The sequence below is a fragment of the Oryctolagus cuniculus genome, chromosome 18 (assembly GCF_051225735.1).
Source record: "Oryctolagus cuniculus isolate XC-2025 breed Fujian yellow rabbit chromosome 18, ASM5122573v1, whole genome shotgun sequence".
NCBI classification, from domain to species: Eukaryota; Metazoa; Chordata; class Mammalia; order Lagomorpha; family Leporidae; genus Oryctolagus; species Oryctolagus cuniculus.
This window is the reverse complement of record NC_142884.1, coordinates 13,569,366-13,581,937: the sequence shown is the minus strand read 5'-3', so window position 1 is coordinate 13,581,937 and position 12,572 is coordinate 13,569,366. Positions and strand designations below refer to the sequence as shown.

Below are 12,572 nucleotides of genomic sequence, written 5' to 3'. Positions count from 1 at the left end.
CTTTTCATTGGACGGTGCCGTCAGCGCCCAACCTGAAGCTTAGACGGCCCAGGACCCGAGTGGATTTTTGCAGGGAACCTGGGTCCTAAAGCAATGGCATCGCCTCCACTGGTTCCTGCGGCCGCCCTCGCGGCGCACACACAGTCTCAGCTCTCTCTCGGCCTTGTGCCTGAGCCCAAACCGTACGCACAGCTGCTTGCACGCATGTCTCCAACACGTGGCCCGTGGGCATCTGTCTCCTACCACGCCCGCCTCTGACAGGCACCTCTCTGTTCGGTCCCCTGGAGACCCAGGAGCACAGCCCTGGGCGGGGTCAGAGCTGGACACAAACCAAACACAACAGAGGGAGTGTGTGCCAAGCACGTGAAAGAGAGAAGACAAGGGAGACAGGGCGCCTGGCCCCCGCAGGACGAGCCTGGACACGACGGGCGCGCCCCAGGTCGGGCCCCACCCACGCTGGACGCCTCCTTGGGGAGAGGAGAGGAGACCCAGTCTTTGCAGCGCTTTAGTTTCACGGGGGAATTAAGTGACCCCTATGGGCGGTGCGAAGGTGAGAAGGCAGGGCACTGGGTCCTGGCGGGAGAAGGGGCTGCGAGCCTGGAGTCCCTGGGTCCCGCGGAGGAGGGCGCTGGGGACAAGATGTCCAGGTCTTTGGCTCCGCCTCCCCAGCCTGGAGGCTGCAGAGGCCGGCCCTGGGTTCTGACCTCAGCTGTCTCACCCCAGGGTGAAGGTGGGTCCGGATCCGCCCCTCTTCAGCTTCCTATAAGGGCAGGGGACCCGGGACCTCAGGTTCACACACCATGAGGCCGTCCACAAGACCGGGGCACTTCCTGCTGGCCCTCACGTTGCTCTGCACCCTCCCGGGGCTGGGTAAGTGGCCAGGGACCTGGGCTCCTTCCACCAGGCCCTCCAGGGAGGAACGGGAGGCATCCTGGGGGATCCCATCCATGGAGAAGGCATGGGCTACAGGAGATCCTGACCGGTTCCCCAGGAGAGGGGGCTTGGCGGGCTCGAATCCCCTGTCTCCCAGGTAGGGTCCCGAAAGAAAACATCCGAGCTCCTGGGAATTCTAGAAACGGACATCTTTCAAATCAACTGGGGGATTCCCCCTGGACTCCCAGCTCAGCGCCCAGCTCTCTCCTCCCTTCCACACGGGAAGCTGGGCCAGGCGGCTGGCTGCCTCCTCACCCTCCCTCCCTGACCTGGAATGCAGACCCTAACCTCAAGCGCCCTCCTGTCAGAGCACCCATTGTCTCCAGGGACCTACGGGGAGGCAGTCCCACACCCAAGCGCCAGCTGGATCTGAGGTCTCACAAAAGCCCATAGAATCCTTGACCTTGACCGCTCCCTGCCTCCAAGCTTTCTCAGAAGGACCCTGGCGTCCAAGGTCCCCAGCCTTGTAATTAGGTAACCAGGCTCCGGGGCAGAGTCGCTTCCCGCCCCTGACAGCAGCTGGGCGGGCATCGCCACCTGTGTCCCTGGACACCCTTAGACCACAGCCCACACCCTGCCCGTGAAAACATCAGGGGACGCGGGCCCCTCCCCATCCTGCCGCCCCAGGATGCCAACATCCGAGCCGAAGGCCACCGCACCCCTGACGGCAGCCCCCTGCCTTCCCCCCTGCAGGGCGCCCCCTAACCTGCGAGGTGTGCAAGGGATCCGGGCCCACGTGCAGCGGGAGAATGAAGACGTGCGAGGCCGGCAAGGACGCATGCGTGGTCCTGGTGGGCGAGTCCAGCACAAGTAGGCGGGGGCGTGACGTCCGAGGGATGGGGCGGTGGGCAGGCGATGCCGCTTCGCGTGGGCGGAGGGAGCAGATGGAGTGGGGGGCTGGGAACTGGTGCTGTCGTGGGTTCGGAGAATGGGTCTGTCTGCGGCAGGAGGAGATGAGGGTGTGGGATGAGGCGAGGAAGGCGAAGCCGGGTGGGCTGGCGCGGGAGCGGGTGCGTGAAGGGGCAGAGGCCGTGGCGGGGGAGTGGGGGCTGAGGCAGGAAGGGGGCCCGCCCCGATGGTGAGGGAAGAGGACCACGGAGTTTACCCGTGGGTGGGGGGAGGGCGGGACCGAACCGATCGAGGCACACGTGACGAGAGGGTGCGGTGACGGGCGCGGGGCCCCCGCATGGAGGGCGAAGGCTGTGCGTGAGCGCAAGTGGGGAGAGGGGCCTGTGGGGCCCCGCGTGGAGGGAGGGCCTGGCGGGCAGGGGTCGCGGGGCGAGGGGAGATGCAGAACCCTTTGAACGGGCTGGGAGAGACCACCACGTGACCATCTCCCACCGGAGCTGGGGAGAGCCCAGGAGGTGGAGTGGCCCTGAAGGACGTGTGAGTGGCGTGGGCAGCATCCCGGGGTCCAGGGAGGAGACCACGGGCAGGTGCGTGGGGGTGGAGGGCGGGTAAAGTGGGGAGACTGGACTAGATCACTTCACAGGCGTAGGGGTGGGCTGGAAAAGGCCACTCTGCACATGACCGGGGAGAGGAGGGTGAATGAGGCCACGTCGGGTGGGCACTCGGGGCTGGCCGCCGGGAGACGCCAAGAGACGACCGGAAAAAGTCCGCTAGGATTTAGGCCCACCAAGGTGGGGTTTAACCGGATGAGTCACTGCAGACCCCTGGCCAGGCAGAAAGGCGGGGCGGGGGTCTGGCTCTAGGGGCAGGGGGAGAGAGCACCCCAGGAAGCTGCGGGGTTGGGGAGTGCGGGGCAAGAGCCACGGCGGCCGGCGCCACCGCTGTCCCCTCCCGTCCCCGCACCCCGCAGAGGGCAGCCAGTCGGTGGGCACCCTCAAGGCCTGCGTCAAGTTCAGCGACTGCTACTCGGGCTTCGTGTCCACCACCATGAGCCGTGACGACTACATGGTCTCCAATGCTCACTGCTGCCAGACTGATGGCTGCAACCAAGGCTCCGTGCCCCGTAAGTACGGCGGGGCCCGTGCGCATGCAGCATCCGTCAGTCCGCAGGGTGGCCTGGGGGCTGCGGGGCGGCCCATACGCCCCGCACCCACCTTACACGGCATCCTGGCTGCTCAGCCCCCCAGAACAACCGAACCGAGAATGGCCGCATGTGCCCGTCTTGCATAGCGCCCTTCCAGGAGACGTGCCCGGGCACCCGGGGCGTCCGCTGCGTTGGCCAGGAGACCCACTGCATCTACTTCGCCGGCAACGTGCAGGCTGGTGAGGCCCCGCTGGCTGCCGGGAGGCGGGGGCGTGAGCTCGGGGGAGCGGAGAACCTGACCTCTCCCCCAAACCCCCCTCCCAGGTATCTTCAACACCAAATTTGCCACGCGGGGCTGTGCCACAGAGAGCGCCTGCTACACGAAGGCTGGCGCGGAGGTGCCCTCGGCCTCCTATCTCTATTTCCTGCGGAGAGCCGACTGCCTGCCAGCCCCCTGGCCTCCAGGCAGGGCCGAGTGAAGAACCCGGGTGTCGGTTCGTCCTCAGCCTGCAGCTCCCCGTGTGCCTATAAAGGAGACAGATTCATAGAGCGAGCCCGAGTCTTGTGCTGCGATACGTGTTGGGGAAGTGGGGTGCAGAAGTTACGGGCCTCACCCCTCTCCCCGTTTTCCAGGAAGAGGGGGAATGGATCTGCCCTTTAAGGGATTGCCCCTCACCAGACCCTCGTGCTAAGCGTTGTCCTTGCTGTCCCCTCATTTCGTGGTCACCACTGTGAAGTTGTTATCACCACTCCTGTTCTACAGATGGACAAACTGAGGCAGACTGTGGGTGTCACTTGCCTTGGGTCAAACAGCTGGAAGCGGCAGGGGCTTCCATGATCACCTCTCTGGGTTAACCTCTCCCTCCCCCCACCCCACGCACCTCTTCTTGTCTGCAATACGTAGGTCTTGATAGTTGGGTCACTTGGTAGGGTTACTGTCAGTCAGGTGGAAGAAGACCTAAGAAACACCCAGTGCAGCGCCCGGCGCCGGGCTGAGCCGTCAGGCTGACAGCTGCCGCTCACTGAGTGCCGCGAGCCACAGGTGCCATCAGTCCAGACAGACAGACTGTTACAGTAACAAAGCCCCTGCTCTCGGGTTACAGGCGTCAGCTAACGCTCCAGGAATGCTGTGTGACAAACCATCCCAGAACTGAGATTCTGGGCGGCCGGCATTCTTCTTCCTGAGGGTCTGTGGGCTGGCTGCTTTGGCTTTGGCTTGGGAGGAGGGCTCCTGTCTCCCCCTTGGGCCTCCAGCATCTTCTGGGAGCAGTGGGCCCCTGGCAGATGTTCTCATGTCAGATCCCAGCAGCCCAAAGTCAGGTGTATCTGAGGCTGTGGCCAAGGAAATGAGTCCTAGGGCCAAACCCAACGTGAACGGAGCTGGGACGTGGATTCCCTTCCCCGGCGGGAGGCGGAGGAGTGGGTTTTTACTTTGGCCTCCACTCCGTTTCTGTTCATCAGCCCACAGCAGCTACCACCTTGAGCGTGCCCAGTTTCTTTGCTACAGGAAGCACCCGGGAAAGCCTCCCAAGGTGACTAGACGCTGGGACCCAGAAACGACTTAATATTCACAGCTCCCGCGGCCCCACCCAGCCACACGGGAGCCTGAAGGGCAGACCCGGCCACTGCGGCCCCTTGGCAGAGGCTGCTCATCGGCCGGTTTCCTGCGCCGTGGCAGGGCTGTTCTCGGGAGCGAGTCTGAGGTTGAGGGCAGGGGTGTCACGGGGAGATTCCGAAGCTACACACTGGCAGCCCTCGGGGTTCTGACTTGCGGGTCCTGCTGCTGGAGAGGAGACCACAGCAGAGAGAAAGGGAACTGATCCTGTCTCCATTTTCCCCTCTGCTCCATAACAAAACTGAGTGGTGTGGAACAATCGTCTTTATTTAACGCATGAGTCTGTGGGTCGGCAGCCTGGTCGGGGACGAGCTGGGTGGCTCTGTCCCCGGGTTGGCCGGTCGCAGGTGGGTGTCAAGGGTAACTGGGCCACGTGTCTTACAATGCAGCAGGTTAGTCTGGGCTTCTTGATGTGCAGGGTCCCAGGGGCAGCAAGAGAGGAGGGCCCGGGGCTGGCACTGTGTCACGGTGGGTTCAGATGCCGCCTGCAGTGCTGGCACACTGTATGATCGCTGGTTCGAGTCCCAGCTGCTTGGCTTCCCGTACAGCTCCCTGCTAACGCACCTGGGAAAGCAGTGGAGGATGGCCTGAGTATTTGGGCCCCTACCACCCACATGGGAGACTCGGATGGAGTTCCAGGCTCCTGGCTTCTGCCTGGCGCAGCCTCAGCTTTTGCAGCCATTTGGAGAGGTTTGGAAGGTTTCTCCGTTTTTCTCCCTCTCTAACCCTACCTTTCAAATAAATAAAAACCTTCAAAGACAGAGAGAGGGGCAGTCCCAATGCACAGGCACTTTTTTTTGTATTGTGTTTGATGCCGCAGAGGCCAAAGCAGATCACATGGTCGTCTCCAGTCAGGATGAGCAGAAACAGCGCAAGGTCACGGTTACAGAGCAGGTGAACGAGTTGGGTGCAATGTCGGCCCAGCCCGGCTGACGGCATAGCTAAGGCGCCTTTACCCCCACAAACTCAAGGTCTCATCTGCCTGAGTCCACGCGCACCCGTCTAGGGAGTGAAGCTCAGATGAGGCCTCTTGATCCCAGCGGAGGGAATTCTCTCCTGTGCCGATTCCCCCAGCCCCTGGAGTCCAGTTCCGGCCCAGTCAAAACCCTAAGCATTCCCCACCCCACCGCTTCAAGCCCCAAAAGCACACACGTGGGCAGGCCTTTGGCACCACTCGGCACACCCACATGCCACCACAGAGTGCCTGTTTCAAGTCCTGCTGCACTTCCGCTCCGGCTTCCTGCTGCCGCGCGCCCCAGGAAGCAGCAGGTGCCGGCCCAGGTAGCTGGGTCCCTGCCATTCCCGAGACCCAGACAGAGTCCAGGTCCTGGTTCTGATGTAGGCATTAGGTAGGTCTCTGTCGTCTCCTCTCTCTCTTAAATAAAATGAAGGGCAGACACGCAGTGTGATTTCTACTTGTTTTTATTCATTCTTCCAAAAAGCACCACAGGCTGCCCACTCCCCAGTCTGTCCTTCATGGTCCCCCCTGCGGTGGACACCAGTCACTCTGTCATCACGTAGCGTCGCAGGAGCTCAGCATGCGAGGAGGTTCTTGGCCGTTCACCCAGGTTTTTTGTGCCTGTCCTACTGGGCGCAGTGGCAACACCAAGACCCGTCACCCATTTCCGGGAGTCCCCACCTTCGAGGGTCTTCCAGCCCTGAGGTGCTGCCCCCCCCCACGCGCGGCTGTCAGTGTTCATCCACAAGGGGGTCGCAGGACGCTCCCCAGACACAACCTGGCGCAGCCCGGGTCTTGCTTACTTAAAAGGCAGCCTCCCCCATAAGCCGCGAAATCCGAGGGTGCTCATCAGCAGCACAGCGCATCCAGATTCCTCGGGGGACGCACACACAGCTGTCCTGCCTGCTCCGGCGTGAGCTCCGCGGCACACGGGCAGAGGGAATCGCACGGAGCAGCGACACCAGACAGGACCGGACCCGAGCCGCTGGTGGAGTGAGAGCAGTGCAGTCCGTGAGCACAGGTGATGGGGAGCCCGGGGCCGGTCGCTGCGGTCTGCTGTGTGTGTGTGTGTGTGTGTGTGTGTGCGTGGGGGCGGGGGGGGGGAACCGCATACACAGTTCTCACAATAACTCTGCGAGGTAGATGTCACTTGCTGAGTGGTTTGTTCAAGGGCATCCCTCAGTCAAGACCCGAGAGCTAGCTATGCGACCACAACTTCCTGTGCCGTGGAGCTGCTGCGGCGTGTGTGTGTGTGTGTGTGTGTGTGGTAACCGCCAACCCCGTGTGGCCACCGAGCACTGCAAATGTGACCCGTGCAACTGAGGGGCTGGACTTCCAGGTCTACTTAATGCATTTAAGGGTCCTACTCCCCCCAGCCACTGGACAAGTGTCACGTCCTTGAGTCTGCGAATCCCCCCCAGCTCTGACCTCTGTGAAATGCCAGTGCAGGCCGTGGGTGGGCGCTGAGCCTAACGGTTAAGGTGGCCACGTTCCATGCTGGGGGACCCGGGTTCTAGACCTGGCTCTGGCTCCTGTGGCGACATCGTAAGTGACTGGGTTCTGGGCACCAGGCCTCAGCCGGGGACGGAACTAGCGGCTGGGGGCACATGCACGCTCTCAAATAAATAAATTAAATAAATAAATAGAGGTAAAGCATTTCTGATGAGCACCTGTCATCTAGATCGGCTTGTGCTCAGTGTTAATGACCTTCCAGACTTCAAAGACTTAGCATAAATGACTGTAAAATAACCGAGCGGTACCGGACGTTGATCACACGGGGAAGCAGCCATAACGGGTAGACGGGGTTAAGCAGAACGCGTTACAGTGAGTCCCCGGTTTCCACCGAGCCTGGGAGTGTCTCTGGTGTTACATACGGAGCGGACTGCACCGCTCAGCACTGCTCCCTCAGCCCCACGGCTGCCGCGCGCACCGAGGGGACGGAACCCAGGCCGAGGTGGGGCAGCACACAGGTGTACCTGGTGCTCCAGACGTGGACGTAGCAGTCCCCGGGGGGGGGGGGGTGGATAAGTTCTCAGGACAAATGCTTTCCCTGTCTGTATGGGGGTGGGGGTGCGAGCTGGAGGGGGCACTGTCCCTCGGCTCTCCTGCCCTGGTCCACAGCCGTCACGGGAAACAGGACCTGGGGGTCCTTGTGGTTCTGGTCCAGCCCTTAGGGTCATAGATGGGAAGATAAGGCACCTGTGCCCGCCACCCAGGCCCCCCGCCCAGGCAGGGGCACCTGCTCCCACTAAAGGCTTGTTCCTCCCCATCTCGTTCCCTTTTCCGTCCTGTGCCGAGAGGCCAAGGATCCAAACCGCAGCCCCAGCTCTCCCACCGGCCAATGGGTTAGAACTTACCAGGCACCTGCTGTGTGTCAGGCACTGTTGTAGCTGCTGGGGGTTACCAGAGGATGAGACAGGCAAAGCATCAGCGCACAACGAAAAGGCAAGTAAACAAAATCACTTCTGACGTCATAGCCAGCACAAGGCAGATCGGCTGGTCGAGATCAAGGACGGGACTGTGTGAGCGGTGCCCTTAGGGAGGACAGGGAAGGCCTCTCCAGAGGACATCTGGGCAGGGGCCAGGAGCAGAACGGCAGTGCAAAGGCCCTGAGGCAGAGCCCAAGGTGGTTTATTCGAGCACAGGAAGGAAGATCTGCCAGGCTGGATGGGGATGGGATGGGGCAGGGGCAGACAACGCACGGGCCTTGCTGTGCGCTGCTGGCTTCCAGCCTGCCCTTCCCAGACCTGACTCCCTCTACCATGAGATTCTAGACGGCCCCTCAGGCCCCCTTCGCTATCGGACACGGCAGCACTCTGTAACCCGCGGCTTCCCCCGCGCACGGAGCTGGCAGCCCAGACCCTGGCACATTCTCCGATTCGGGGCCGCCTGCTCACTGCAACACCCTGTGCGTACACCAGAGGGCAGCACCTCTCGAGAACGCCCCCTCACACATCTGGACCAGTGCCGCAGCACAGCTGCTTCTCCAAAAAGGCAGGTGCACAAACATCGAGGTCAGAAAGGGTTAAGGTTTAGCGACAGAAGAAACCGAGGCTGAAAAAGAATAAAGACCCGAAAGAGAGGCAAAAGGAGACACCCCCGAGAGAGCCCCCCTCACTCAGCACCTCCAACACAGAGCAGTCCCACTGCAAGACAGCCGCTGCCACCAGGATCCCACTACGTGAGGGACCCGTGGGGGCACCCCGGTGAACGGGTCCCAGCCCTCCCACGTCCACAAGCCTCATCCCTGGTCTCTGGGGACCCTCGGAGCCCGCCGTGTGCAGACTGTCGCCCCCTCCCACATTTGAGACCCCTGAGAGCAGGTGTTGGACCAGTCCCTACTCCCCAAGACACCGAGGGGTCCCACCACCCCCCAGGAGTTAGGGTCCAAGGCTCACAGGACTCCTCCCCTCAGTGAGGGCTCAAAGCCCACTGTTGCCGGGAGGGGTGTGGAGCCCAAGGGGTCGGGTCCCTCTTCCCCAAACGGGAGCCAGTGCAGGTCCCCAGGCACCAGGAATCTCGGCTTCTTCCCCCGGAGGACTAGACGCCCAGCCACCTCGGCTTCCGCTCCCTTGGAGACAAGATGGATACTCTCGTGGGAGTCCAGGCCCCAACTCCCCTCCCCACGCAGGAACCTGGAGGTCAAGTCCCCGAGCCCCCCAGTCTCTCCTCCCCTCCAAGCACCTGCCCCCACCCTGTTACCCCCAGTAGCCCAGACTCCCACGTCCCCTTCCCCCTAACAGGGACTTAAGATCCTAAGTCTCTCGGGGGCCAGCAGCCAGTCAGGCCCCCAACCCTCACGGCGAGGGTTCAGGGGGCGCCAGCACGGCCTCTGCATCTGCCTGCATCTCATCCAGCGCCTGCAGGAGGACGCCGTGCGCCGCGCGGTAGCCCAGGCCGCCCGTCGCCGCTGCGCCCCCCGCGGGCCACAGGAAGGAGAGCGCGCCCAGCGCCGCGCCCCCGGCAGTGCCCTCGCCCGCCCAGGCGCCCAGCCTGGCTTCCACCTCGGCGCGTGTCACCGGCCCCGGGAAGCGAGTGCGTGCCGCCAGCTCCCCAGGAGCCAGGCCCAGGGCGCGCTCACGTCTTGCCAGCGCCGCCGGTTCGAGCCCCAGCGCCCGCCTCCACTCCGCCAGCTGACCCCGCAGGAGCGCCACGTCGCAGGCCCAGCCCAGCCCTGGAACTGGGGCCGCTGCCGCCGCTAGGCTGGCCAGCAGCGCCGGCCGCCAGGCCCCGGCCCGCAGCGCGGCCGCCTTCCTCCGGGCCGCGCCGGGGGACGCGGGCGGCAGCGCCAGCAGGAGCGCGCCCGCTTGGGCCGGGGGCAGCGCGCGCTGCAGCCACTCGCTCAGTGCCGCGAGCCCGCCCGGCCGCAGGGGGAACACGGGCGGCGGCGTCTCCTCCAGCACCTCCCAGGTCTCATCTTCGGGGCTCAAGGCGGCCGAGCCCTCTGCATCCCCGCCGCCCTGCTGCGGACGCCGGCTCCCGGCCCTCTCCGGGCCCTCCCCTGCGCTTGCTGCCTGCGGCCCGGGGCCCGCTTTCTCCCTCCCGTCTCCCGGCGCAGGCTCTGCTCGGCCCCCGCCGCTCGGCTTCCCCACCGTCTCCTCTTCTGGGGCCTCCGGATCCTCGCCCTCGCCATCTGTTCGCACGCAGACGAGCGCCGCGTCCGGTGGCACCAAGGCCCGGACCTGGGCCCAGTCCTCCTCAGTGGGGGCCCCCGAGGTGACCAGGATGAGGGCATCGTAGTGGGTCGGGTGAGGGGTGGTGGCGGCCGGGGCAGCGCCACCAGCGGGGTCCAGCGGCACAACCCAGAACACCACGTTGGGGCGCTCCGGGGCCGGGAAAGGGGCGGGCCCAGCGGGCGCGGGCACTGCCCCTGGGGGGCCGGGATCCAGTCCAAGGAGCGCGTCCAGCACGAGGCTCACGCCTGTGGCGCCGGCCACTGCCAGGTCCAGCCGTGCGCTGCCCAGGCGCTCCAGGCCTGCTCGCACCCACGACAGAGCTGCCTCCAGGCCTCCCTTCTCGAAGGCCTCCCGCACGGCCTCCAGCTCGGCGGCACCCAGCACCTCGAAGCCATCCTGGGCCGCTGGCAGGAGCCTGCGGGGGTGGGGGGGAGAAGCAGAGGGCGGCGTTGGGGACAATTCCAGAGGCAGGGGCGGGCACCCATGGTGGGAGGGGCTCCGAGCAGCCCTGGGTGGTGTCTGGTTGGCTGGAGTTCAGGTTTCAAACAGAACCCAAGACCGGGTCAAAGCTTCAACACCTCACTGGGGGCGGGGCACACAACAAAGGCAAAATCCTGACCCTAAGGGAAAGCTGGCCCAGGAGGTGCGGCCACGGCCACCTGAAGCCGGTGACGCCAAGGACAGCGAGTCCCAGGCACTGGCACCGGCCCGCCCCGCTGAGGCTGTCTTAGGACGACCTGTTTGGCAAGGGAATCTGGGAGGTCGCCAGCAAACCAGCACAGAAACCAGAGGAGCAGGGACAAAGGGAGTGGGAAGGGCACCAGGCACCAGCAGGGCGGCGCTGTGGCACCGAGCCACACACACACACACACACACACACACACACCTGGCCCACATCCCACCTCGCAGCCTGGCTGCTCCGCTTCTGATCCAGCTCCCTGCTAATGCGCCAGGGAGAGCAGTGGAAAATGGCCCGAGTGCTTGGGCCCCTGCGGCCATGTCGGGGACCTACAGCCTGGCTATTGCTGCCATTGGGAAGTGGACCGACAGGCGGGAGAAGTCTCCCTGGCTCTCTCTCTCTGTGCCTTTCAAATAGGCACACACACACACACACCTTTAAAAATCAATCAAGCTCAGGGAAGGTGTGGCCAGGGCCAGTTGAGAACCAGGGCCTATAGGACTCACCAACAAGCTGCACCAGACAGAGCCCCGGTCTGGGGGCAGTGTTTGGGTGATAAATCTGACCTCCCCCAGAACTGTCGCTAGGAAGGGGGGCTTGTGACTGGGGAGGGGGTCAGGACCTCCAGGGGTCTTGGCCCCAGGGGGCTCACTTGGGGTGCAGCCTCCTGACCTCCCCCCCACACTGAGGGGCTGAGCCTGGAGGAGCCTTGCGACCCTCAAAGGGCACAGTAACGGGGTGGGTGGGACACCTACAATGGGGCCCAGGCCTCCCCAGCCCAGCCTGAGACCCGGCGCTCACCTCTGCAGCGCCTCCGCCCGGCTCCGCAGCGCCCCCCGCAGGCGCTCCAGCTCCTCGCAGTCCTCGCTGCCCGCCCAGTCCGCAGGCAGCACGAACAGGGCGGCCGCCCCGAGCCCCGCGCGGTCCAGCAGGGCGGAGGTCTGCTCCCGCGTCTGCGCGTCACTCTGCGAAGCCCCGGGACGCAGCGCCCGCACGGCCAGCAGCGGGGCTCCCCGGGCGAGGGCAGCCCGCGCCGCCTCGCCCAGCGCCGGTGCCAAGGGCTCCCCACTGCCCTCGGCTCCGGGCAGCACCAGCACCAGCACGTCGGCCTCGGCCGCCCAGGGCCCGGGCGCGGCGGGCGGGCAGCTCAGCTCGCCCAGGAAGAGCCCGGGGCCTGCGGCTCTCAGCCTGGGCACGCCGGCGTCCGGCCGTCCCTCGGGGATTTCCACCAGGTCCACACTGCTGCACAGCGCCCCGATGAGCGCGGACTTGCCGGCCCCCGGGGGCCCCAGGAACAGGGCGGTCACGTCGCCCCTGGGCGGAGGCATGGCTGGAAGGCAAGGGGGGACGGCCGGCCGCGGTCACGGGGCACCCAGACTCCGGGCCCCTCCTCCCAGCGCCCAGGCCCCCCGGCCCCCGCTCTGCCTCCTCTCCGGCCATTGCCCCTTTCTATCCTCACCCCTCCTCCCTCCCGGATCACCCGCCCGGGAGCGCCGACGCACCTGTGAGCACAGCTGGCTGCGGCCTCGCCCCTGCGGAGCTGGGCTCTGAGGCGTGGGCGCCGGGACGCGTCCGCCAGGCCCTGCGCTGACGTCACTCAGGCCGCAGAGACTCGGCCTGCCTCGCGGCGCCTGCGCAGGACAGCCGCACTGCCCGAGCGCCCCTAACAATGCGCGGGCCACAGCGCCTGCGCACTCGCGCGTAGCGCTTCGGCTTGT

The 12,572-nt window shown here is 65.0% G+C and overlaps 2 protein-coding genes across 2 annotated transcripts; one reads left to right on the top strand and one right to left on the bottom strand.

Annotated features, from left to right (window-relative positions):
- The first annotated feature begins 66 nt into the window (after positions 1 to 66).
- Positions 67 to 3,473, top strand: PINLYP (phospholipase A2 inhibitor and LY6/PLAUR domain containing). The gene is made up of 6 exons (XM_002723102.6): positions 67 to 550; positions 724 to 870; positions 1,627 to 1,743; positions 2,753 to 2,905; positions 3,022 to 3,165; positions 3,251 to 3,473. Exons 2-6 carry the CDS (start codon positions 801 to 803, stop codon positions 3,403 to 3,405), a joined length of 639 nt encoding a protein of 212 aa, XP_002723148.3. The 5' UTR covers positions 67 to 550; positions 724 to 800; the 3' UTR covers positions 3,406 to 3,473.
- Positions 3,474 to 5,947: 2,474 nt separating this feature from the next.
- On the bottom strand, positions 5,948 to 12,526 carry IRGQ (immunity related GTPase Q). The gene is made up of 3 exons (XM_051839089.3): positions 12,357 to 12,526; positions 11,656 to 12,184; positions 5,948 to 10,590 (listed from the first exon to the last, which is right to left on the bottom strand). Exons 2-3 carry the CDS (start codon positions 12,180 to 12,182, stop codon positions 9,297 to 9,299), a joined length of 1,821 nt encoding a protein of 606 aa, XP_051695049.3. The 5' UTR covers positions 12,183 to 12,184; positions 12,357 to 12,526; the 3' UTR covers positions 5,948 to 9,296.
- Between the last annotated feature and the right edge of the window lie 46 nt (positions 12,527 to 12,572).

Excerpts from the sequence above, each read along its gene's own strand:
- PINLYP (XM_002723102.6), top strand. The coding sequence starts at position 801 with ATGAGGCCGTCCACAAGACCGGGGCACTTCCTGCTGGCCCTCACGTTG. Across the intron at positions 1,744-2,752 it reads GGTGGGCGAGTCCAGCACAA|AGGGCAGCCAGTCGGTGGGC; the intron begins GTAGGCGGGGGC and ends CGCACCCCGCAG. Across the intron at positions 2,906-3,021 it reads CAACCAAGGCTCCGTGCCCC|CCCCCCAGAACAACCGAACC; the intron begins GTAAGTACGGCG and ends CTGGCTGCTCAG.
- IRGQ (XM_051839089.3), bottom strand. The coding sequence starts at position 12,182 with ATGCCTCCGCCCAGGGGCGACGTGACCGCCCTGTTCCTGGGGCCCCCG. Across the intron at positions 10,591-11,655 it reads CGGGCGGAGGCGCTGCAGAG|GCTCCTGCCAGCGGCCCAGG; the intron begins GTGAGCGCCGGG and ends CCACCCCCGCAG.